Source organism: Carassius gibelio, chromosome B7, assembly GCF_023724105.1.
Source record: "Carassius gibelio isolate Cgi1373 ecotype wild population from Czech Republic chromosome B7, carGib1.2-hapl.c, whole genome shotgun sequence".
NCBI classification, from domain to species: domain Eukaryota; kingdom Metazoa; phylum Chordata; class Actinopteri; order Cypriniformes; family Cyprinidae; genus Carassius; species Carassius gibelio.
In genome coordinates this window covers 38,961,940-38,989,231 of record NC_068402.1, presented here as the reverse complement: position 1 = coordinate 38,989,231, position 27,292 = coordinate 38,961,940, and the positions used below count along the sequence as shown (strand labels likewise).

General features: G+C 39.8%; 1 protein-coding gene across 1 annotated transcript in view; it reads right to left on the bottom strand.

The window, feature by feature from the left end:
- Positions 1-27,292, bottom strand: part of LOC127962605 (uncharacterized) — a 384,402-nt gene that overhangs the window by 315,107 nt on the left and 42,003 nt on the right. Inside the window, exon 4 of the mRNA XM_052562232.1 lies at positions 17,406-17,492. Within this exon, the coding sequence (XP_052418192.1) occupies positions 17,406-17,492 (87 nt within the window). The remainder of the gene's footprint in view (positions 1-17,405; positions 17,493-27,292) is intronic.

The window sequence follows — 27,292 nt, the reverse complement described above, 5'->3', positions numbered from 1 at the left end:
TGTTCTCTTTGATCTGTGCCGAGGCGAAGATCTTGCAGGGCATTGTGAAGTCTTTCAACTGCTTTCTGTAGCTCTGGATCTGTGTCGTCCTCTTTCTCGTGCTGGTTCTGGGTCTCGAGGAGGAGCTGATCAAGATGACTCTGGGTTGGGGCCTGGTCCTTCCAGGCCTCTTCCGCAATGTTGCTCCGTTCACTGAGCCATGCCTGGGCGACGAGAATGTGAACTAGGCTTCCGAAGATCCTGGCGAGTTCTTTGTAGTAGTCGCTTTGGGTTGGATCTCGTGCCATCAGTTCATCTAGCTCGGTGTCTAGTTGCTCTGGGTGCTTCAGGTTACTGGCGTCCTTGGGCAGGAAGGGGGTCGTCACTGCTTTCAACCATGTCGAGAGGTTACTGGTTGACACCGTGGACTGCTGGACTGGATGACTGGAACATCCTGACTGTCTGTCGGTGAGAGAAGCACAGCACACACACACAAAAAGACCAATGCAAGTTCGTTCTACGTTTAACGAGCTATATTCATACAGGCTGTGCTGTTTATGAGAATTTTGGGGCTATCTGATGCAAACAGTCAAGACAGTTAAGAAGCCAATTAACTTGGGTCAATGAAGGACCTGAAATGGAGATTTGACAGGCAGTAGCCTAGCGGGTCGCGTGATGACACCGGCTACTGGTTGTTGCTCTACTATTTAACTTCATGTTGGCTCCCGAGGTTAATGTCTCTATGTGAAATGAAAGAAACAAATCACAACAGAACAGAGGATAGAAAAAGATCAAAGTTAAACAACACTTGAAATGAGATAAAAACAATAGAAACACAATGTGTTAGTGAGAATAAGGAGGCCTAAGCCTACTGCTAGGTTTTAAGATAGGGCCAACAGGTGAGTGGGCTATCTGGGTAGGAAAACTAGAACTATGGTGTGGCTTAAAGAAGCAAAAGGGTCAAACACTTAAAATATATCCGGGGGAATATCTAATATTCTGTGGCTTATAATAAGTGGATGGGTTTTATCACATTTGGTTCACCTGGGTGAATTGAAGTCATTCAGGTGGAAACCAGTGGCTTGGTCAACCTCTCCGGCGCTCCCCAAACACTCAACCACAGTGTCCCCGGTCCTCCGTTATTCTGGCGTTGCGCCCTCTCGAACAGCTTGTGACTTTTAACACAATTTTTGGAGTGCCAAATTGCTGATGTCTCCACTGCGTGTCGCTAACGGACAGAGACAAGAGGAACCGAGTTTCACTCACAGCCAGTGGTCGGGCACCGGTCGGGCAGCCTTGCTCACTGGAAACCTGAGATGACGGTCCAATCACCAAGGGAGTTCTACAATCAAATTCACAAAGGATAAACAAAAGAAACTTAAAGTTAATTAAGGTTTTGTTTGTTTAACATCAATTGAATAAATATAAATGTAGAAATGAGAGGTAACAGCTTTACCTAATAACGATAAAACAAAGAAAAGGAATTATGATAATAATGGTAATTATCAAAATAACCCAAGCCAAAAGAGAGAAGAAAAATAATAAAAATCAAAATAAAAGACAGGAAAGAAACACGGGATAAGAAGTAGCTGGTTTTCACCACAAGGGGGGGGAGTACTGCCTCTCTGTGCCTAACCTGCTGAGCAGAAAACTTAATTCAAATTAAAAATTCAAAACTGGTTTAAATCAAAATTTAAAATAAGCATGTAAGAATTAAAAGGAAAATCTGAATAATATCCTATAATCCAATGATAGGTGTAAGTTATCATTAATAATTATGAAATCAATCAAACAGGGTGAGATTAATCAAAAAAGTGTAAAAGTGGACATGCAATTCAAAACAGAATGGAAAAGACAGAGGTCTGTTAGTCGATTTAACAGGAGACTGCCACTAGATGGCTTACCTTATAAGTGGGTCAATCAGTAGTTGACCTGAAACATCTAGATTTCCACTATTAAACAATTACATTTTAATTCAAATCATGTTTGAACCAAACTCAAAATAAATGTGAACAGACAAAGGAAGGGAAAACTCTTGTGTTTCCCTGTAATAATATTTGCACGAGCAAAGCTGTAAATGCAAATAATTATCGAGAATTTAAACAGCTAATTCAATACCTCAAGGGGAAAAGATTAGCAATTAGAGCGCATTATCTGAAACGGCCACGGGATGGCGGACTTGCACTCATGCAAGCTGGAATCAGAAAGCAGGTTCCCTCTGGTGTTTAGATAGCGGAATTACAATTTCAATATGACTTTGATCGTTTGTCAGGCTGATTTTCTGCCTCAAAAATCACAAGTAACAAACAGAAAAAGGTTTTATGATCTCTGAGGTGCTATATACTGCACAAGAGTGTAAGGACAGGATTCGTTTCACTGCCCAGACACAAATGTGAAAAACAGGATGTTTTACATCTGTTGACATCCCATAAACATTTATCAAAATAGCACTTATGATTTAAATGTTTTAGGTTTAAAATCGGGTAGCTAAGCCAATTTTAGACCAGGAGTTTTTATCGTTTTATTTTTGAATATTACTGTGGTTTACCACGAATTCAATAACGATATTTAATAAGCAAGGCCTTTTTAACTGAATCAGAGGAACATTGCTCATGTTCAGATTTACATGTTGCAACTAATAAAAGATTTCTTCATCTTGATTAATATATATATATATATATATATATATATATATATATATATATATATATATATATATATATATATATATATATCTCATATGACAGTTACAATAAATTGTATTGATTATGAAAAATAGCTCAATTGTCTATACCAATAACTAATTACAGGGCACTGTAACTTACTCATTAATATGTCAATATTCCATTCTTTATATCAATTATTGTGATATCTCTTACTGTAAATTACTGTATATCAAACAGTGGTTTGTCCAGCAAACGGCCGTAAGATTGACCTATCATTTTTCAATAAAGTTATCACTTCTTATAATTCAAGGAAAAATATTCTCTGGCCATGAAAACATCATCCTATCATTATGATAAATTTAGTTTCAAAATTTAAAGCTTGTAGCTAAAGATCAGACACTTCAGTGACTCGTAATGTGAGTGGGGTGGAGGCCAAGGCAATCATGAATATATGGGTTTTTAATAATTGACTAATATTACATCAGACTACAAATCACACAGAGTAAATATGCGTATGACAATACAGACAGTAAACTTTGTACAAGACATAACGGAATCCAAATAAGGGAGAGAAAGAGAAAGAGAGAGAGAGAGAGAGAGAGAATGAATGAGATCACAGAATGAGCTCAGGTATGAAAATCACAGACAGTAAACTTTTGGAAGCCAACAATTCGAATCATAGACCAACTTTGAAGCAGCATTTCAATCTCCATAGAAAAAGATACTTGCATGGCCCAGCGTGCGTGAGCGTGGTCTTTTTTGTGACGCTTTGTGCGCTGGTCCTTTTGAAAACAGCGTGCATGTGCCGTAGACCGTGTGACGCGCGTGTGAGCTGCGCTGGAGCAGCGTGGTCCTTTGTCTTCCAGCCCGGGGCTGCTGCGGAATCGCGCGGTATTTGAAAGGTTCAACAAACAATGTTCCAGAATTCGTCTTCCTTGTGTGGAGAGGGGAATAGTTGAATAAACTTAGTAAAGGAAAGAAAACAAAACAACGAAAATGAAAGCTTCCGGAGGAGCCATGAGAATGACTCCTTTCAGCTCCTGTGCTGAGGGGGACGGCGATATGAGCGTGGCCCAAGGCCGCGCCGAGGGGCTCGCGGGAGCGACGAGGGTCGCAGCCAGTTAGCAGCGTGTGAAGGAAGAGAGGAAGAAGAAGAAGAGGGCGGCCTTGTTCGGTCGGCTCTTATGGCTTGAGATGGTTCACGCCTCTGTTCGCGTGAACAACCAATGAACGTCCGCGATCTGAAGCGGGGAAAAGTTCCTTTGTCTCTGTGGAAACACCCACCCAACTGACTTTGTTGCTTATCAGATTTCAGCAGGGATATTTTAGCAAGTTCGTAATTCCAGATTAATACATTTTTCATTACTTTGCTTTAGATAAATGGGTCTGTCAAAGCATGACGATTACAAAAACACCAAACAGTACATATATAACTGATAGAAACACGGTTACATTCAAATGCAGAATTACACACATTTAAAGATCTGATTAACACATGATAAAACTGCAGATTCTCCATTTTTTTTATGGGGAATCTTTAATGCACCAAAAAGCAATACTTGATACATTGAGACCACATTTGAAAAAGTAATAGTTTAGGATACATTGAGAAAAGATGACAGTGACTTGGCTTCTTCCTGTCCTATTTCCCAGTGGGGTCATAAAGTTTTATGAGCTGCAAAGGAGTGGGGTTACAGAAACATGACTCTATTTGAGAAAGTTAAAATGAGGAGAAACATTTCCAAAGTATAAGATAGTAAAATTATAATCCTCGCATAACCATTGTACGCACAAACATATTCAAAATACATATTATTAATAAAATTATGAAGGTAAGGAACTTTTAAGAAAGGTTTCTTTTTGTGTGTGTGTTCAGGAATGTGGGGGGGGGGCTTCGTTTCTCCTTTGAGGCTCGCACGGGTATCGTAAATAATTTAAGTCCAGCCAGGCTGGCGCCAGGCCAGGCATTTAGTGCAAAAAGGTTTCATTTGTATGCCTGAATTTAACCCATGAATCGATGACCTGCATATCTGAACACCTTTTATCGTTTGGACCGATCACAAGAACCTAGAATACATTAGAACTGCTAAAAGACTCAACTCTAGGCAGGCTCGGTGGGCACTTTTTTTCGGTCGTTTTGACTTTTCTCTTTCGTACCTCCTGGGTTCCAAAAACATCAAACCCGATTCTTTATCTCATTTTTTTACCATTCCGAACGCCCGTCCACTCCCAAGTGTATTTTACCCGAGACCTTAGTGGTCTCCACTCTCAGATGGGAGGTCGAATCATCGAAGGTCATGAACGAATTAGAAGGGGTAATGCCTCTGCCCGATTGCCCACCAAACCGGTTATTTGTGCCTGAGGAGTATCAGTCTGAAGTCATTCAGTGGGGTCATTGCTCCAGTATAGCTTGTCATCCAGGAGTTAATCATACCAGTTTTTTGGTTAAGCAACGATTCTGGTGGCCGTTAATGGCTCGTGATATCCGTAGTTTTGTTTTGGCTTGCTCTGTTTGTGCCACTGGTAAGACGTCCAACCGCTGTCAGTCCCTTCGAGACCCTGGTCCCACATCGCACTAGATTTTGTTACCGCCCGCCCGCCCTCCCAGGGCAAGACTGTCGTTTTGACGGTCGTGGACCGGTTCTCGAAGGCGGCTTATTTTATCGCCTTGCCCAAATTACCTTCAGCCAAGGAGACAGCGGTTGCTGTCATAGATCACGTCTTTCGTTTACATGGCCTCCCAATGGATATGGTCTGCGACAGGGGTCCCCAATTTGTGTCCAAATTTTGGCAAGAGTTTTGTAGATTATTGGGGGCGACGGTTAGTCTCTCTTCGGGGTTTCATCCCCAAAGCAATGGTCAATCAGAGAGGACCAACCATGATCTGGAGAGAGTATTGCGATGTTTGGTTTCCAAGAAACCTTCCTCTTGTAGCCAACAACTTTCTATGGTGGAGTATGCACACAACTCGTTACCAGTGTCAGCTACGGGCCTTACTCCGTTTGAGTGTAGTTTAGGTTACCAGCCACCAGTTTTTGCCAGTACGGAATCCGAAGTCGCGGTCCCCTCCGCTCACGCCTTCGTCCAGAGGTGTCACCACACTTGAACTAGAGCATGTGAGACTCTTCTCCAAGTGGGGACGCGTGCCAAGGCCAAGGCCGATCGCCACCAGTCAAAGCCTCCTGTATACGTCGTTGGTCAAAAAGTGTGGCTTTCTACTAAGAACATTCCTCTCTGCTCCGTCTCTAATAAGCTTGCTCCCAAATTTATTGGCCCGTTTTCTGTCAACAAGATCATTAGTCTGGTGGCAGTCCACCTCGAACTTCCTCCTATGTACAGGAGAATTCACCCTGCCTTCCATGTATCTAAGATCAAACCCGTGTTTTGGGCACCTATTAATCCGCCTGTCCCGGTTCCTCCCCCGCCGCGTCTCGTAGATGGGGAACCTACTTATTTGGTTAGTCGTATTCTGGACTCGAGAAGGAGGGGACGCGGATTTCAGTACCTGGTGGACTGGGAGGGTTACGGTCCGGAGGAGAGAAGTTGGGTTCCTGCTAGAGACATTCTGGATCACTCTCTGATCGATGATTACAATCGTCAGGTAAGTCCGCCAGGGAATGCCAGGAGGCATTCTTAGGGGAGAGGGTACTGTTACGGTTCATGAATTCACTCTCTCTCTCTCGTCTAGCGTGCTGTTGTGTGTGTCTGTGGGCGTGGTCACTGATTAGCGATGATCAGCAGCGCCAGCTGGTTTCAATTGTTTGTCTCCTATATAAGTTCAGTAACTTGTGTTTCATGTTGTCAGATCGTTGTTTCTCCCCGGTGTGCTCCCGTACCTGTTGCTGTGTCCCTAGTTCCTGCCTGAGTCTTCCTGTATCGTCATTTGTTCCTGGATCTTCACCCAGCACTGGATTACCGAGCACAGTCACTAGGATTACACACGCACCGGGATTCTAGGGATCATCACAGGACTGAGCACCATCATCTGTTGTCCACCAAAGTCCCTGTGTCACCGTTCCATCAGCCTTGTGTCCGCCCACCTGTGTTTCCCTGTGATTCGTCGTGCATATCTGACTTTTGTGCTGTTTGACAATAAACACGCCTTGCGATTACTTCCTGTCTCTGTGTTACGTAACAATAAGAGTAATGTCTGAAACCACCGCTCACTGTTAATTAGCATAATAATTGAATGTTGCTTGGCGCAGAATTCTTCCTGCTGTGACCCCTTTAAAGTATTTATAGGTTATTGTATTGTATGGATATTGTCCCATTGATAAATACAATGTAAATAAATCTGTCTTCTCGGATAAAAGTGAAGTGGAAATAAAAATCAATAATAGACTGAACAGTTCCATGATAATATGTCTGTAACTTATGTCTAATTTACCAATCTCGTCTTTGAAGTCCAAAAGGCACTAGGTAGGTGTGTGTAACAATAAAAAATAATTGTGAAAAATAACAAAGTTCAATTTATGAAATAAATTAGTAATATTAATTTTATTACATACTAAATTGGTTGATGTTTCTCTTCTTAATCTTCTTTGTTGGGCCTGGATGCCAACATATATTTAAACATATTTATTTAGTATGAGAGTAATTGACACTGACTAGAACTTTAATGTTTCAACAAATTCAGCTCAGATATTCAGACTCGTCTGACTCGTTGCTGTATAACTGGTCAAACTTACCTTCCCAAAAAAATCAATACTGTACTTCATACAATACTGTAACCTAGAAATAATTTAAAGGGGTCACTTGCAAGTCGCAGCAGAACGAATTATGTGCCCAGCAACATTTGATTCAAATATTATTCTGCCTGAATGAATGGAAAGACTGAGCTGAATGCATAAACCGATTTGTAAACCCTAAGTGAAAAATTGGAAATGTAGCCAAAATCTCAATTTCTGTTTGTTAAACTAAACTGAAAACCAATAAACGAACCATTTTCCCCTTTCTTGTTATTGCATTCTAAATAAGACATGAAATAAAATGAAATCAAAACAAACACGGACCTCACATGAGTGTGACTGCTGTGGAACTGTACCTGAGTGTTACAAGAGTGCACTGCTCATCACGTTTGCTGAGATGGTGTTTGTCTACGTCTGAAGAGAGCTGACGTACTGTGAGTTTTCTTCATTTTTGTTCAGCTACAGTTGACATCCGGAAGAAATACATGGATTTTTTTTTTTTGTGGTTGTTAAAACGAAGCTGATTTCTGAATGGTTCTGAACGATTTCTGTTGCTATTGTTTCGAGAACATTCTTCCCATGCCATTTTTGACATGCTAGTTTGAGGCTCTTTTGACAGTAATTATTTTACTGTTAAACCAGTGTTCTGGGACATTATTTTTCCTTTTCTCTATTTCATGGTTGAACTTTTTGAATGTTCTACAGTGTTTTTGTCTCAAGACATTTTATTTATTTTATTTTTTTGTTGATGGAAACCTGAATATACTTTATGAACTGGGAACAGAGCTTGCTTTTGAACAAAACTACCTCTGTATGTTTTTTTTTGTTTGTTTGTTTTTTTTAATCTCGATTTTCCTGTTTACCAGATGCATTTGCATGGAAAGTGATTTTTGCAGATTTTCTCAAAACTGTTCATCTTTGTGTTTTTTTTTTTTTTTCTAAAATGAAAAGACTTGATATTAAGAGGTTTCCATTTGATTAAACTGATTACACTGCCATATAAGGATGCTCCAACATCAGCTCAGTTCTGTGGTGAGGTAAAAGACTAATATTGAATTATGAATATTATGAATCTGACTCGGGTATGCTGATTGTCATGTAAAACTGTTGGTTTAACTGAATATCATCTGAACTTTTTGAGGGAACTGTTTCTTTGATTCTGATTGTTGTGGAGAATACAGCAGCAAAAAAAAAAAAAAAAGTTAAGGAATTTGTTTTGTACATTTTCTTTAGTCAATTCACAAATGAAGAGGTTGTGTTTGTTTATTTTCTGTTATTCTTGTTTCTTCTATGTATACCAAACACTGTAAAAATAAACCCAGACTTCTGGGCCCGTCATCATAAAGATTCTAAGAATCCTCTCAGAAAACTCTTAATTTAGCTTAAAAACTTTTACGGAGGAGTCTTAGCTTAAGAGCGATTCGGGATGGATCTGAGAGCAACTCTGAGTAAGGAAAAGACAAAAACTTTCATCTTAGTGAGGAGGCGGGGTTGACCCCATTGCTATGTATGACACAATCTTTTGAAGAGTGTGATTGGTTGGTTGACCAAGCAGGAAAAAAGAGTGATTTTAAGTATAGGGTCTATTCTAATTCTGACTTTGAATTTACATGCGTAATTTATCCTATTTGACCGTTCTCTCTCTCTCACACAAACACACACACACACACACACACATACACACACACACACACACACACACATTATATGTGTGTATCTAAATCCTTTTTTTTTATTTACCATGCTTTTAATTTCCTATAAGGTATTTGATTGGCTTAGAATTCCAAGATGGCGCCGCCGAGTCCGGTCGCCGTCCAGGTCGCTCCGCTTAGATTGTTTTTATTTACTTTTTTACCTACTTTTGCTTTCTCTTTTTACACACATTACCTCTGCACTGATCATCTATGAAAAGGAAACACTTTTGGACATTGGACACCGCTTCACTGACCTGTTTCAGGACACTTTATCCTCCAACCCATCGTGGCCATCTGAGATTCTCCGGAACGCCGAGATGAACAATGGCCACCTGAATAACCACCCGAGGCAACGGATCAAGAAACACCGCGGGAAACGTGCTGGGATACGCAACAGACTGAGGAAAAGAGCACACAGCCCTCCTTTACCGAGCATTTTGCTCGCCAATGTCCAGTCTCTGGAGAATAAGATGGACGATCTTAGAGCCAGGATAAGTTTCCAACGGGACATTAGGGACTGTAACATCCTTTGTTTGTCTGAAACGTGGCTCACGCCCTTGGTCCCGGACGCTGCTGTAATGCCGTCTGAAAACTTCTCTGTTTTACGGATGGACAGGACAGCCGAGGCCGGCAAATCCAAAGGCGGAGGAGTTTGTTTCATGATTAACAAGAAATGGTGTGACCCCAGGAATATCTCTGTCGCGCTCCTGCTCGCCTCATCTCTTAAGCCTCTTAAAAGTCCTCGTCTGTGCTCCTAACAAGTTTGACCTTAAGACCTCTTTTAAGGGTAAAGATGCTTTCTGAATTACTTTTTTTTTACTAGGATTTTTTCTTTAATTTTAAGAGTAAACGCCCACATTTCTAAGAATTTTCTTAGAATTTTGTCACTAGGAGCTACTTTTTGCATTTAGATTCTTTATGAATACGGGCCCTGTTATCTTGGAGTAGGGGCATTCCACCTGTCTTGTGGGTTGATAGAGGGCAAGAGGGGTCAACCAATGCCATTATACTCTGGATAGCTACCGTGTACGTCATTAAATTCCAGAGCCTCAATCCTCATCAGTCGCTGCTACCAAAGGCAAAAGCATGCTTAGCAAAACAGATAAAAAACATACTTAAATAAGTGCAGGAATTAAATGTACAAGCGACTGAAAAGCTAGATCTTGTAATTTCCCTAGTCACCCAAGATATATTTTAGCAGAAGTTAAACTCACCCCTACATTGTAGTGAAATTCCCTGCTACATATAGTTGCTACAAACTATTTATGACTTTCAGGCTGTTTACACGATAATGATGTAGTCAAATATTAATAATAATTTTAACTTATACACAACAAAGTTTTCAAAACGATTCACATTTACACATATATGCAAAAAAGGCCCAAAACTCTGTATTATGCATGCCAAACCTGTAGTTGGCGCTGTCACCTTGTTAGTAAACAGTACCTGTAGGGAAGTCACAATTATATGTTGTATATGATGTGTCTGATTGCAAATATATTCAAAAAACATAGGTTGTACATTATTTTTGCAGTGAATTATGGGATAGTATGAGTGTATTTGCTTATATCCACTACGGTTTCAGACTCCACTACAAATGACTGTCCCCTCAAATAGGGTTTGACAGAGTTCCATTAGTTTGCATTATTCAGCAGTGATCCCACAACATTGATAATTAACTGACAACTAATTGTGTGATTACTTGATTATTTTTATTCATCAGCAGAAGAACAGGGAAGTGTTTTACTTACCTTGTTATTTTTGTCTCCGATTTTCCAGTTTCCAGTTTGTGTCAATCTCAGTATAAGTCACATCATCTTTCTGCTCCTAAACATTAATGGAAACATAGTGAAGTTATGATTGAATCAGATGGATCCATTATATTTACTATTATCTGTGACATTTAAAAAGAAACAGTAAACATACTAACTTTTCATTCAGCTGATGCCTTTATCTAACCTGACTAATAAAAGTACAGATAACTGAGACCTTCTGCTCTGGAGCAGTGATTATAGATGTAATAATAGCTAGCTAATGTATCAATCATGAGTCATTGGTATTATGATACTTACCACAGAGTCATTAGTCCCTTTTCTGTTATCTGAAAAATAATCGGAATATTTATGGTAGCTCACAAACTAAAATAATGCAATCGATGAATTATAAAAGTCTAGATGAATTATAATGCAGATAATACATGTTCTTGTTAGTTTGTAAATTACTGTCCACTCAAGCCAAACATTTGATCACACCACATATTTAACATCACATCTTAGCAGATTTCCGTGATGAAACTGAAACTGATGTGCCTATGTCTAAATCTGAAGTCTGATATTTTTTAACTCTTGTCTGACGTAATGCCTGTAAACTCTAAATACTCACCAGCTCTTTTTTTGCGAACCACCCAAAGAATAACAGCAGTAACCAGAACAGCTAACGCAGAAGCAGCAACAATCATGATCACTGACGGAGAATATATAGAGAGACACATTCAGATTCAGATGAACACAACAGCAGAACATCTACTGTACACTGTAAAAAACTCTGGGGTGTTATTTCAACCCAAATGCTGGGTTGAGACCGCTGGTACGCCTTGGGTTGTTTTAACACAAGTTTGGGTTGAGAATTGGTCTTGATCATAAACCAGCGGCACTGGGATGGGAACGCAGACGTGAAGGAGAGCACACACGTCATGTTAACACCAGACGTCTCCAGTGCGAGAAGCCGCTATTTTCTCAGCGTGGAAGAAGCAAGAAGCGAGCGAAAGACATTATGGTTAGTAAAGATTCAAAATGTAAAGTTATCATTCATTGTTTATGTCCGGGAGTATTTTTAGGTTTCATTATTGGCAGAAATAAAAGAGCTTAATGAAAAATAAACTGTTTCGTTTTTGAGCCCCTGATTTTCCTTTCTTAAGGAAAGACATAACTCTTCCCCTGCCTTCCTAGTTCACGGCTAACTCCAGCTCCTGTCTCTCATTAACTGATTCACCGCAGGTCCGCAGCAGAAGCACCCCGAAAAAACGTTGCCAATGTTTTTTAAACAAAAACGGTGATGCGTTGAACACACTGTTCTGATGACGCAAGAGTTGCAACTATGGCAGCTGACATGTACATTCATTGTGAAGAATTTTCGGAGCCATCTATTTAGCCTCAAATACTGACTTTATTTGTAGTACATACGGTTTTAATACCCTGTATTTTCTTTCTCATTTTTAGGAAAAGCACTTAATTACCAAATTGTTTATTTCTATACCAAAAGTCATACACTTGCATTGAAGCTAAAAATATAAACAACTACATCATTATGTTGATATCCTATATTTTTACAATAAAACTTACGACAAACATGCCTTCTAATGTTGTTTAGAAGTTGTTGCGTATACCGAGCTGCAACGAACACATTTGTACATTATTTTCCTTGAAGCCATTGATTGTGCGAGTTCACTTTAACCTTTTAGGCGCCAGAGGTTTTTTCCTAAAACGTTCGATAATTTCATAAGGCTATATCTTAAAATTTATAAAAGATAGAGACTTTCTGTCAATTATAAAAATATTAAGGATGACCCAATGTTTATGTAGGGATTTTATTTTCCCATCTAATTTGCATACTATGACGTCATATGGGGTGGTCATCTTGAATTATAGAATTTTCATGAAAAGTCACGTTTAAATGATAAAATGGAGCACTTCTTTCCCCAAAAAAATGTCCCTCACCTTCTGTGTGCTATATTGCACAATACTGAATGCTCAGGTAAATAGTAAGCAGTAAACAAACTGTGTAAATCATTACTAATAAATGGTAGAAACAAACCGAATGCATGTAGCGGTAGGGATTTTCAATTTACTACATGCAGCAGGCACTCTGATTCCATGTATGGGGCACATATATATTATTCATAGGACACACAAACAAAAGTAGACAAGACCTTTTTAGTTCAAAAGCTATGCCCCGTGTCACATCGCCTCTGCTTCTGCTATGAGCAGCGCGGCCAGATCTGCCTCGCGCACGCGCCGAGTGTGCACAGCTCGGACTACTGTCAGTGTCATTGCTACTCTCCACCTTGCCTCCTAACTGTCCTATGAATACTTCGACCTCGTCTAACATACCCAGTGGCATTAGACAAAGTCTCCACTACAATACTGTCACCGCGATTGTGGAGAGGTGCGGTCAGAAGACAAATATACATGTCTAGCGCGGTAAAAATCTCCCGCCTCATCCCCGCAACAAAAACTTGCCTGCTAATTTCGCGATGAACACTCCGACCCTGGCAAACATTGTTTACACCTCTGACATTTGGCAAATGACCATTTATTTACATTGGGCAAAGGATTCACCATTTGTGCTTGGTGTAGGGCTATCTACTTTCACTTTCAGTATGACCGTCATCTTCTGAATGCAGATATTCCCCTTCAGAATCAGTGTCCGCGAATAAAAGTTCCAACACCTCATTGCGGCTTTATTGAAGCTTTATTGATGCTACTAGATAATAATAATAATGAAAATAATAATAATCTAATGCCAATACTCGCTGACGTTGACAATATTGGTCAGATAAAATGGCTCACTCACACAAGCTCCGCTTTTTTTCGCACTGATTCAATGCACTCTATCTCGAAGATTTTGTATAGGAGCATGACGTTTTTTTCAGTCAGAGATGAAGTATTACATGTCTGCTATCTAGTGCAGGGGAGGTTGCATGAAATTTGACACCCTATTTGACAAAATCGGCCGTTTTATTCAGTGCCGCATCTTGTCGAGTAAACTCGACCGTGGCGCCAAGAGGGTTAATACCGCGAGCTTTATATACATGTTGCTGCTGATTGGACTGCAGTTCTGACACACCCACCAAACAAGAGAAACCGCATCTCAAACCCCGTTGCACACCGGTGCACGCCGTTTCCAGGAAACATGACGTTCAACACGGAAACCGTATCAAAACATTGCGCACCGTTTTGAACTTGAACATACCCCTGAACTGCGGGTCGTACCATTTACATTGATTCAAATGAAAATGCCTTTTTTTATACCAAACCAGTACCTATATACAAGTTTAGTTTTGCACATGAAATGTTTTATTTGTACATAAATGCTATACAAATGTTAGTGCATGTATATGTATGTATAGAAAACTGACTTCTAAGGGCCCCACCCCCTGCCTCGGGCCCTACCCCCTTTACCCCCCCAGTCTGACGCCCCTGTTCTAGTCATGGAAATTATGATTATTTTATTTTATTTTATATTTTCGTTCAGTGACCATTTCTTTGTATTACACAAATACGGCTGCAGGTGGCGAAAAAGAGTTGCTTATGTGTCATGTCTTAAGTCAATGAACGTATTCACTTGTTACAAAAACTTATTTGGTTTGATTAAAATGTGTGCATAATCGCATTCAGTATATAAAGTCTAATTAAGTTGTACAGATGAACAAAGCACAAGGTTTTCTTGCATAATTAGCATTTTAATTGTTTAGTCAGACAGTTCATATATTATATATTCACATTCATAAATCGGGGATTAAACGTGGAGTTCTGTATGCTAAATATGAAAACAAGCGTATGTGCACAGTACTTACAACTGCGCTTTGCATTTGCATTTTACAACTGACCCGGTTTAGTCTCATTAATTTCGCTCATGAAAAAGATAAGCTATGTACCTGTTCATTTCATTCACAGACGACATGTATCCGTTCATTTAACTGGTTCACAAACAACATGTGTACAAGTTCAGTCATTTCATTCACAAACGAGATGTGCTAAATCGTTCAACTCGTTCACGACTGACATGGTTATCAGTTCAGTCAATTCATTCACGAACAACATGTGTCAGTTCATTCAACTCGTTCACGACCGACATGGTTATCAGTTCAGTCAATTCATTCACGAACGACATGTGTCAGTTCATTCAATTCGTTTGCAAATGACATGGGTATCAGTTCAGTCAATTCATGCACGAACGATATCTCTAGATCTCGTTCAGACTCATGAAACTCTTTCAGTGAAGGGCGTAATCGTTCACTAAATTCAACAAATCACATGCTTCATGTCATACTCGAAGGCTATTGGCTCGAGGTTGAGTAACTCTTTGACAGGATGAAATGGTTCAGCTACCCGGTTCAGGAGCTGCGCATGAGCTGCTAATAGTGCCGCGCTGCTGTGGAGGGAGGAACTTCAGTTAACAAGAAATTTGAGTCAGTGGATCCCGTGAACGAGAACGATTCGTTCGCCTAAAAGATTCGTTCAAAAAGAACGATTCGCTCACGAACGACACATCACTTCCCTGATCAGACTTGTCGAGTTTGTGTCTTCATTGTCCTCGTGCCGAGAGTTAAAGACACAGAAGCTGTTTGTGTGAGAGTCACAGACTGTGTGAGGAGGAGGAGGCGGTGTTCTTCTGAAGAGAGAGACAGACGGGTTTAAGGAAAGTAATCTTCAGTAGGGTTGTGCCGATAGACGATTGTATCGTGTATCGACGATAGTCAGAGATATCGACATAAGCAGATTTCTAAGATAACAAAGACGATATTAGGCTCCTTCTCCTATTAATGTATTAGATTATAATAATAATAATAACTATTATTTTTATTAGGCTGCTTATTATAATTCGGCTAGCAAAGTGCCCAGAAAAAGTGTGGGTGGGGGGAGTACAGTTCTCTCTCCACCTTCAATACCACGACCTAGGTGCTCCTGAGCAAGGCACCGAACCCCCAACTGCTCCCCGGGCACCGCAGCATAAATGGCTGCCCACTGCTCCGGGTGTGTGTTCACAGTGTGTGTGTGTGTTCACTGCTCTGTGTGTGTGCACTTCCGTTGGGTTAAATGCAGAGCACAAATTCTGAGTATGGGTCACCATATTTGGCTGAATGTCACGTCACTTACTCACTTACACTATGTGATGATGATGTAGAAGGACTATGTGAGAACCACTATGGATGAAAGTTCGCTCTGCCGCCTTGTTATTATTTTCATGCACACCGCACACCGCACAATAATGTGATGCATGCAAAATACATAGTTTTGGCCATTACAAAGTCTTCATCCACAAACAGACGTACATCGTCTGCAGACATAAGGTATTTCATTGCACTTTAACAAGCAATCTGAATGGCCTATATATGTGCAATATTTTAAACGAGCCCTCATTAACTGAGTTTAATGCCACAGTTATGTTAGAATGCATCTCTTGTTTTTGTGGAGGTGCGTCAGTCTCGTCATAAAGCGCGCGGTCCAGAGCTCAAATCTACTATTGATTTTCACTGTTTACGGACTTTACAGAACATTTAGACTGATAACTTCCAGCAGGACTTATTGTCACAGGACGCGTGATATGACAGTTGCGTCTGACTATATATGAACTAGCTGTTTTAAATACAGTATTTTTATATTTAACGTTAGTTTATCAGTATGTTTGACAGTATATTTTTTTGATTATTGATGATTCCATAGGCTCTCTCTCGTGCACCTGCAAGGTTTAAAACACCAAATAGTTATGCTATGATAGGAACAAAGAGTCTCTCTCTTGCTCCACCCAGGCACGATAATATTGTGTATCGTCGATCTCACGGGCTGACGATATGACAATTTGAAAAATAACCATATCGCCCAACACTAATCTTCAGAATTCCATCGTTTTCATTTTTTTACTAAGAATAAAATAATATTTGTTTTTGTAGATGTTGAAGGCCGGAGACAAGATAACTTCATTCTTTTGAGATTTTATGTAAGTTATTTTTAGAAAATAAATGTTTCTGTTTTCAGTGCTTTTGCTGATTTTATAGAGGAAGGATTTTTAGTTCAGGTTCACCATATTCAACAATTATATTTTAATGCATGAACACAAAATAAATCTTAAAGACATTCCCTTCGCAGGACTGAATTTGATTTATTTAACTGTTAGTTTACAGCAGCTCCATATCAGTGTAACTCTCTGTTGAGCTGCTGTGTAACATAGAAAGATTATTAATAAGTGCTCACTGTGATTTTAATAGTTATGTCCTGAAACTAAAAGAACCAAAGTCCCATTCATCTTTGTGAAGAGAGTGACCTAGCTTTCACATTGACTTGCTTTTTGTGAAAGAGAAAACAAGTGCTTGAGGTCTACAAATTAAACAAGACCAGTGATAAGCTTATCTTAAAGTCTACAGTAAATCAGTTATGTGAATACCAATTCTACTGTTAGAGTCACATGAAACCACTGAGATGAGTAAGACATATAGAAATACCTCTCTGTGTAGCTGTTGTCTCGGGGGTTTGAGGAGTCTGTGTCTCTGTATAAGGAGGAGGATTTCAGTTCTGATGCGTCATATTTGATCAAATACATCTTAGCTCTGTTTGACTTCATTGTTCATTGACTGCTGATGTGTGTCAGTGATCATGTACCTTGTTCTGTAGAAGCTGCTGTAGTTTGACTTGATTTCTTCTCAGAGTTTGAGCTGCTGACTGGAATCAGTGTTGAATCAGCTGAAGCTGCAGAAGAGGAATGATCAGAACATTATTATTATTATTATTATTATTATTATTATTATTATAAGTACACTACTAAAAACTGAAAGTACGACTCTAGCTCACATGAACAGTTAAGGACAAGGAGGAGAAACACAGACAGACATAAATGAAGAAATGTAAGGTTAGATGCTGTTTATGTGTGGTGCATTAAATGTAAAAAAATCTGCTAATATTTTGCAGCTTTTCAAAGGCAAGTTTTGCTATCTATTTAAATTAACTAAAGTGTAGACAAGACACAGTGTATCTCTGAAGGCATCACTGATGATCTTGTCTCCTGAATTCTGTTCAGTGATAATGGAAGTAAGACTTTGCAGATGAACCTCTTTTGATCAGAAACAGCCCTGATTACAATATAAACACATGAAGTTATTAAAACCTCATTTATATTACCTTTCCATAGTCTGATTTGAAAATTGTTTTATCGGAATGAACTTTTATTTATTTATTTTTTTTACTTATGATGATTACAAAAATATGTGATAGGTAAAAAGTAAACAAAAAAAAATTATTTTAAATGTAAAATTATTTTTATGGTAAAATATCTATTTAGGAGTCGACAACTTTTTCTTTTTTTTTTCTTTTTTTTTTTGTAGGGTTAAAGAAACATAGTGTTGTTATCTGAACACATGTCAGTGTATCTGAGTGAGGTCTTCAGGTCACAGTAAACATTGATCTTAACAGCTGATTCTGGACCTGCTTGTGTAGGAGCTGCAGCTGATTTAGAGCTGGTGACTGGAGACGGTGGCTTTGTTTCGCTTGGAGCTGGACAAGATGAATGTTCAGATACGTCATAGACTACCATCATATTTAAATGACTGATGATTAATTGTTCATAGAAATCATTTACTTGGATACTTGACAGTATATGTGGCTGAGGTCTTCAGTTGATCTCTGTGTTTAAGCTGACATCTCCACTCTCTGTTGTGATCTTCATTCAGGAATGTTGTAGTCAGAGAGATGTTACACTGTTCTGAGGAGAATGAGATCTGTAATCTGGAGTCTGTCTGCAGATTCACACCAGCCTGATTCACCCAGATCAGCTCAAGACCCTCAGAACGGACTAAAGTATCACAAGAGACTCTATCCAGGGGCGCAGATGGGATTTTTTAATTGGGGGGGACCAAGCTGTCAGCAATTGATTTCAACTCAATAAGTTATTTTGCCTAATTTGGGCTTTAATTGGTGCTCAAGTAGTTTGGGCTAATGGTTTGCACTAAAAAGCCATTGGGGGATTCTAATTTGAAATCATGGATAAACAACAATGAACAAAGGTAAACAAAGCCCTACCTGATCAACACTAGCAATGCATGATCAAACTGTTATGTGTCTAGTATACCAATCACCCACCAAAACATAATGCCTTCTGCAAAATATGTTTTATTTAAACATTTGCTTATCTCAGCATATAAATTCTATCAGTATGAACAAAAAAGCAAAGAACCTATGTACAAACAATACAAAAAACAAATATAATAAACATAAATAAAAATAAGTACACAGAGTATTAGAAATTCCATCTAGTGCAGCCAAATAAATTTACTCATTGAAGGACCCAAAAACATCTCTCCTCCTTTCATTACCCTGAACATACTGCTGGGCAATTTCTTGTCTGTCCAGTGTCAAGCCTCGCTTGGTGAATATGGCACACAGCAATGCCATTCAGTCTTTTGTGTGTCATGGTTGATCTCAACCATGTTTTCAATCTGCGTAACCCACTAAAACTGCGCTCTGTCTCAGCAGATGATATGGGCACCACCATCAACAATCTTTCTAATGTCTCTACCTGATCAAATAGGCCACGGACTTCATGGGGCATTTCTTTCAAGTCTTTCACATTCAGTTCAGGATATTTTTGAACTGCTGCATCATTTGTAATGGGAGTCAAGAGTGAGTTTTCAAGTTCTTTTAGAGTTTGAATGCCTGGTTGCATAAACCTTTCAGTAATTTGTGCATCTACTTTGTCAAGGACACGGTAGAACTCTACTCTGTAAAAATCCACAGCTGATCCAGGTGTGTATGCAGGAGCCTGCCAGAATATCTCTTAGGTGGCCTATGTGTGCGTGGTGAAACAATGGGCTCTAGAGACAGATTGTCACACCTGTCTCCTGCCTCCTTAAAGATTGTATCAAAGTGTTCAGTGTTTCTTTTGGATTTCAAGCTGTCTTGGCCTAAAGAGACTGCAGAGAGCATGCCCTCCACTGTCTGAGTGTTTTTCTGGAGAGAGGCGTTTTGTCACGATCGGTGTTATGGGAAACACAGGAGAAGGAACCAATTGCAGGTAAGTCATTTATTAAGGGATAATCCAAACGATTAAACAGTCCAGGCAGGGTCAAAACCAGAAGATCCAAACAACATAAACAAGACAAGAACACAAGGCAAGGCACGGCACGGCACGGCAAGAATTGATGGACATTAAACAAGGACTCCGTAACACAGACTAAGACAGACAGGGTATAAATACACAGAGGGATAATGAGGGAACAGGAGACAGGTGGGGAACAATCAATTACACAACAAGGAGGAAGGTGACCAAATAAGGGAACAGGAAGTGATAAGTTGACAGACACCGTGAGAAAGGGGGACATCTAGTGGAACCCCAGGGAACACAACCCAGACACTGTGACACGTTTAGAATCTCAAGTTCACTGATCACATCTAAAGCAAGCAGAAGTCCGAGTACAACATTACCCTGTTGCAGTCGAACACATAAGCCCTCTGCCCGGCTTGCAGATTCAGAATTACTTGCAGCCATCTCATCAAGTGCATTTAGTACCATCCCATATTGGCTGAGAACAGCAGGGATAGCACGTGAGCGTACAGTCCACCTAGTGGGACATAAAGGCCTGATAGACAGGGCTGGTCCTTCCCCTTCAGCTGCAACAATGGCTTTAAACTTGTCTTTCAGCTTACCAGAGTGCCCAAAAAATGTGCCAAGCTCATGTATCCAGTCAAGTGCATTTCGCACGACACTGGAGGCTGAGCAAGCCTGTTGTGTAACTAAATTAACAACGTGTGCCCCACAATGTATATATGGTGCTAGTGGCTGTGCTCGCTGAATAACAGCCTGGGCACCCGAGTACTTTCCAGACATATTTGAAGCCCCATCATATGCCTGACCTCTGAGGCCAGATATTGGCAAATTTAGTCTCAATAGAACGTCCAAAATGATGCTGGCAAGGTTTTCACATGTTGTAGAAGTTGTTTCATACAACCCTATAAAGTCTTCGTGCACCAGCAAATCAGTGTCAATATAACGTAGGCACAGCGCCTCCTGCTCAACACCAGAGATGTCCCTTGTCCCATCCATTATAATCGGATACTGCAACACTGGTAGGGACCGGATCTCAGCTGCAATTGTCCTGATAATTTGATGAACTCATCAAATTTATACACTCATTTTGACTATCCCAAGATGTGTGCACCCCCCTCTTTGCAGATAACCACCTAGTAAATGATTGTATTTTTGAATTTGCTTTGTATTTTAAAAGTTGCTCAAGGTTACCTTGATGATGTTCATGCCCCCTAAAGGCCAATCCCTGCCTAGCCAGAAACATCTCAACCTCTATTATTTTTAAGAGGTTAGCTCTGTTTTCTGCCTGCTGTGTTCTGACTGCACTGCTCAACTGTGTAGTAACTGGCCTGTTTTCATATGCAGCAGTTGTGACAGCAACTTTGTTACCCTCTGATTTCTCATGCATGTAAAATATTTCAAGTGCTTTTTTCCAGTTTTTAATTCCAGTGCTGACAAAAGCTGGGTCTATACTCTTGGCTTGTACTGGTTTCCCTGTCTTAAAGTATTTAGAGCAGTGAAAACACAGAACACCATCAGTACCCATAATAACGTGCAGCCAGGGATACTTCTCACACCATGATTTTTGGAATGTCAGTGTCCGGTCTTTCATCACTTGTTTTTGCAAAACTTTAGGGTCAGGTTGATTTGGCTTTGTATATGTCATTATCATGTCAACATCCTCTCCCTCTATGTTGCCTCAGTCCCTCCTTATTCTGTCCCTGCTTCTTCTGTCTGTAATCCTACTGTCTCTCCTTTTTCATGCTGTATTTTTCTACCGTGGCTGCCCTCCGGCAGATCCTCACTTGACTGACTAGGGCCTGCCTTACTGTCATCAGGAATTGCCTGCAGGACAGGAGGACAATGTTAACATTTTAAATCTTATAATTTCAGTTAACCCTCTATACCCCAATATAATTTTACAACAATATGAAATACAACATATTCCTGAGAATTCCGGCTAAAACTACTAAAGTTGGTCATTATTTCAAATGTCTAAGAATAACTAAAAAACTATTTAAGTGTTAATTACAAGCAATTTATGTTTTACAAATAGCTCTTTCAAATGATGTGCGAGTCATAAAGAACTAAACATCCATGTTTTCCATAGCCCATAATTTAAGACCATAAAAAGGAATAAACATGATTTTGTAAACATCTATATACTCTGTACGAAAAAAAAACAAAAAAAAAAACATGATTTCACAGCTATAAGAGGATGACAAAAAGGCTATGTATGCCTTTATTTGTTGCACTGCACAAATTTACTTATATAATAATTATTATAATTACATTATATATTATAATTATTTTTATAGTGGCTTAAGTTACACGCCAGTAAATATACCTCAGTCAACTTCAGTGCAATAAAGTGCATGGGGTTAGATGATAATGTTATGCCTAATTTAGAATTGCAAGTCCAAGAAAAATAGTCATGGTCTTGTCTTAATATTAATACAATCACACCGGCGTGAGAACGTTCAGCGAGTCATATCATCAGCTGCTAAATTCAGATCTGTGTTGGCTGGCTGGCGCTGAGCCAGAGACAGACCTGTTTTTACAGCGCTGCGCATTAACCAATCACACACGGTTCTGTTGAGCTTTTGAATGCAATGGCCAATCAGAGGTGTTCAGATGAGTCATCACTAAAATGCTGCTGCTTCCATCACTCGCTCACTGACCGAATACCTCTTTCTGACTAATTCTCTCGTCAGAAACAAAAAGTGCAGATGTGTGTACGAATCTGTAAATATGATATTGATTTCACAGTGTTAACAGTTTCAGTGATTTTAATGGGAGTTTCTTGAGAATGATTGAACTCTAGACTGTCAGTGAAAATGATCTTTGATAATGTAAATGTTATTTGCTCTCTTTCTGAACAATGAAAGATTAGCAGCAGTTTTTATATCACATTGACTTTCAATGATAAATTCACATTTAATATAAAATTGGTCGTATTAAAAATATGTTATGGCATGACACCTATATCTGTTACTTAAGTAAACAGACAGATGTTCTGTAACTTAACGGTCATGTGAGGAGTTTTCTCTCTTCTCTGTGTCAGAGGCTATTTATACATATATAATACATACTTTAAAATATAATTTATTTGGTGATGCAAATCCAAATTTTCATCAGCTGTTACTCCAGTTTTCAGAGTTATGATCCTTCAAAATATAATTCTGATATATTGATCCATTACCAGTGCTGGAAACACATGTATATATTTATAGACACACACACACACACATTACATACATTTTATCTATATATCTAAATAAAAATAGGCTCAGTATATATGACCCAAAGTAACTAGTAACTAACTACTTGAATAGATTTTTTTATCCGATACTTTTACTTTAGTACATTTTTTGGGTTCTCTACCCACCTCTGGGGACAAGTAATTCAACGGTCACCACAGTTTCGCAGTCCAAACGTAATCGTTTTGCCATGATTGAGGTAATTTTGATCAAAATCTAAGAAACTATTATTATTATTATTATTCACATTTACGATCGGGGTGGCCGTGATTATAGCTCCCCATAGCTCCTAGTTGAAAACAGACATGTTCAGCTCCTGTTAGTGACACTCACGTGGTGTTTGCATACTTTATCACAGATGAAGTGAATTAAGTGCAGTATTTGTAAAATACACAGACGTTTTAGAAACGTTTTCATGAGCAACAGAAACAGTGTTTATGTAACCCACCAAATCAGAGGGGGCTAATAACTGGCCCCAAGCTGTAGTGTAGGCTTCATCGCTTATGCAAGCAGTTTTATTACATGTCAGAGATACAAACTTTCACATAAAGTAATAAATATCTAAAACACAGAGACAAACCTCATTCAAATTGAACTAAGAAAGAAAATAACACTTGACATGCCACAGGGCTCCAACAGGGCATAACTATCGGTGTGAAAATATACAACCACTAATTGAAATCCAAATGTAGCACAGCAGTCACAGCACTCAGAAGGAAATATGGATCAGCAGAAACCACAGAAAAATCCCCACCACCTCACCAGTGCCAGTCAGACCCATGGAGAAGACCCTGCAGCCGCCATTAAGTCAAGAAGTAGGACAACTACAACAAAAAGAAAGAAAAATAACAATCTTAATACACATAATACAAAGCAAACACAGGGCAATTCACCACAATAAAATATAGTAACAATAGTCATGCTAGTACTTTTAAATAACTGGATCTATAAAAGAGGAATTAAAACCAACCGGATGGCTCTCCTTTAAGAGACATCATTAATTAGTTCTGAAGACTGTGTTTCCAAGCCAATCACCAGTGAAACAAGCGGGATTCTGATCTTAGTGTACGCTGGTTTATTCCGTCAATAGAGGAGCAAGATGTAAGAACGCTATCAGAATCAGAATCAGAATCAGAAAGAGCTTTATTGCCAAGTATGCTTACGCATACAAGGAATTTGTTTTAGTGACATAAGCTTCCAGTACACAGAGAAAACAACACACAGAAAAAAAAAAAGAAAAAAAAGGGGGATTTACAAATTGGCAAATAAATAAGTGTATAAACAATTGTGCTATAAATGATAATGGAATAGGATTGAGTGAGATGCAGGAATGTTCTAGGATGGAGGGTTAACAAATAAATATAAGGATATTGCACGTTTATACGCATAAGTAGAGAACATTTAACTGTTCATGAGGTAGATTGCCTGGGGGAAGAAACTGTTCTTGTGCCCTGCTGTTCTGGTGTTTGCGGCTCTGAGGCGCCGGCCAGATGGCAAAAGTTCAAAGATGGGGTGACGTGGATGTGAGGGATCCAGAGTGATTTTCTGAGCCCTTTTCCTCACTCTGGATGTATACAGTTGAAGGGTGGGCAGGGGAGCACCAATAATCCTTTCAGCAGTCCGAACAGTTCTCTGTAGTCTTCTGATGTCTGATTTTGTTGCTGAACCAAACCAGACAGTTATTGAAGTACAGAGGACAGACTCAATGACGGCCGAGTAGAACTGTTTTAGCAGCTCCTGTGGCAGGTTAAACTTCCTCAGCTGGCGAAGGGAATACAACCTTTGCTGGGCCTTTTTAACAATGGAGTCAATGTGATTGTCCCACTTCAGGTCCTGAGAGATGGTGGTTCCCAGGAATCTGAATGACTCCACTGCAGTCACAGTCCTGTTCATGATGGTGAGTGGGGAAAGTGCAGGTGGGTTTCTCCTAAAGTCCACAATCATCTGTTCAGCTCCAGGTTGTTAAGACTGCACCAGACAGCCAGCTGCTCAACCTCTTGTCTGTAAGCAGACTCATCACCGTCCTGGATGAGGCCGATGACTGTAGTGTCGTCTGCAAACTTTAGGAGTTTGACAGAGGGGTCTTTAGAGGTGCAGTCGTTGGTGTACAGGGAGAAGAGCAGAGGGGAGAGAACACATCCCTGAGGGGCACCAGTGTTGGTGGAGCAGCTGTTTGATGTGAATTTCCCCAGTCTCACTAACTGTTGCCTATCTGTCAGAAAGCTGGTGATCCACTGACAGATAGAGCTAGGAACAGAGAGCTGGGTCAGTTTGGTCTGAAGGGCTGTTGGGATGATGGTGTTGAATGCCGAACTAAAGTCCACAAATAGGATCCTCACATAAGTCCCTGTTTTGTCCAGATGTTGCAGGATGAAGTGCAATCCCATGTTGATTGCATCATCCACGGACCTGTTTGCTCGGTAAGCAAACTGGAGGGGGTCCAGTAAGGGTCCAGTGATGTCCTTCAGATAAGCCAGAACCAGTTTTTCAAACGACTTCATGACGACAGACGTTAGAGCCACAGGTCTGTAGTCGTTAAGTTCTGCTATCTTGGGTTTCTTTGGGATGGGGATTATGGTGGAGCGTTTGAAGCAGGAAGGCACTTCACACAACTCCAGGGATCTGTTGAAGATCTGTGAAAAGATGGGGGCCAGCTGGTCAGCACAGATTTTCAGACAGGCTGGTGTAACACCATCTGGGTCTGGTGCTTTTCTTCTTTTGTTCTTCTTGAAGACCTGGTGCACATCATCTTCACAGATTTGAAGAGCAGGAGGTGTGGAGGGTGGGATTGCAGGATGTGTTAATGGTTGTGCAGGGAGATGGTCAGAATGGGTGATGGGGGTTTCAAATCTGCAATAAAACTCATTCAGGTCGTTAGCAAGTCGTTGATTAGCCTCAGTGCAAGGGGATGGTGTCTTGTAGTTCGTGATGGCTCTTAGACCTCTCCACACTGAAGTTGAGTCGTTGGAAGTAAACTGGTCTTCCAACTTTTTAGCGTAGGTCTTTTTAGCCGCTCTGATCTCTTTGTTCAGTGTGTTCATGGCCTGGTTGTACAAGACCCTGTCCCCATTTCTGTAGGCTTCCTCTTTGGCCTGACGAAGATGTCTGAGTTTTACTGTAAACCATGGCTTATCATTGTTGAATGTTAAATAAGTCCTGGTAGGAATGCATATATCCCTTACAGAAACTAATATAGGATGTTACGGTCTCTGTGAGTTCGTCCAGATCGGTGGTAGCAGCTTCAAAAACACTCCAATCAGTGAGGTCAAAACAAGATTGTAAATCCTGCTCTGTTTCGCTGGTCCATCTCTTCAGAGTCCTTACTACAGGTTTTTGCAGATTTAAGTTTTTGCTTGTAGGACGGTATAAGATGAACCAGACAGTGATCGGAACGTCCCAAAGCTGCTCGTGGAACAGAGTGATATGCATCCTTTATTGTGGTGTAACAGTGATCCAATATATTACTGTCTCTGGTGGGACATGTAACATGCTGTCTGTATTTTGGCAGTTCACGGGAGAGATTGGCTGTGAATACTGTGAATATTTATAGCAGGTGCAGGTGCAGATGTAATTAAGCTACCCCACAGACTTATGGGAAGTGTAGTCCTGAACTCCATCTCCCCGTTACATTTACATACCGCTTATATTTTCAATATATCACAAATGTTCAAGAATAAAGTTCAACAAACATATACTATTTAAATACTAATACAGTGGGGCATATATGCTTTTATCAGTGTTGTATGATAAACGGCACTCAATACAACAGTGCAACTACATTTAAAAGCATTTACCATTCTAAAAACTCAAATTTGTTGCCATTATTGGAACTGTAAACGCTCTCGCGTTACTTTGATGGCACATGTGACAGTCATGTGGCATCCGCGCCGTTTCAAGTTGGACAAAATTTCTAACCGGCATGCACTGCTTCAAGTCAGACTGCAGGTCGTACCATTTACACTGATTCAAGAAGGGTGGTGGGGCCCTGCACAGCATGATAATGACTTTTTTATACCAAACCAGTGCCTAACTACAAGTTTAGTTTTGCACAGGAACTTTTTTATTTGTAATTAAATGGTGGGTTTTTCAGACCGATTCGATTTTGATTATCTCCCCATTAATTGACTACTAACAATTTATACATGTTGATTTACATATCTGAATGAAAAAACATGAATTCCTTAACATTGCAATATATGTTTAATGCTCTT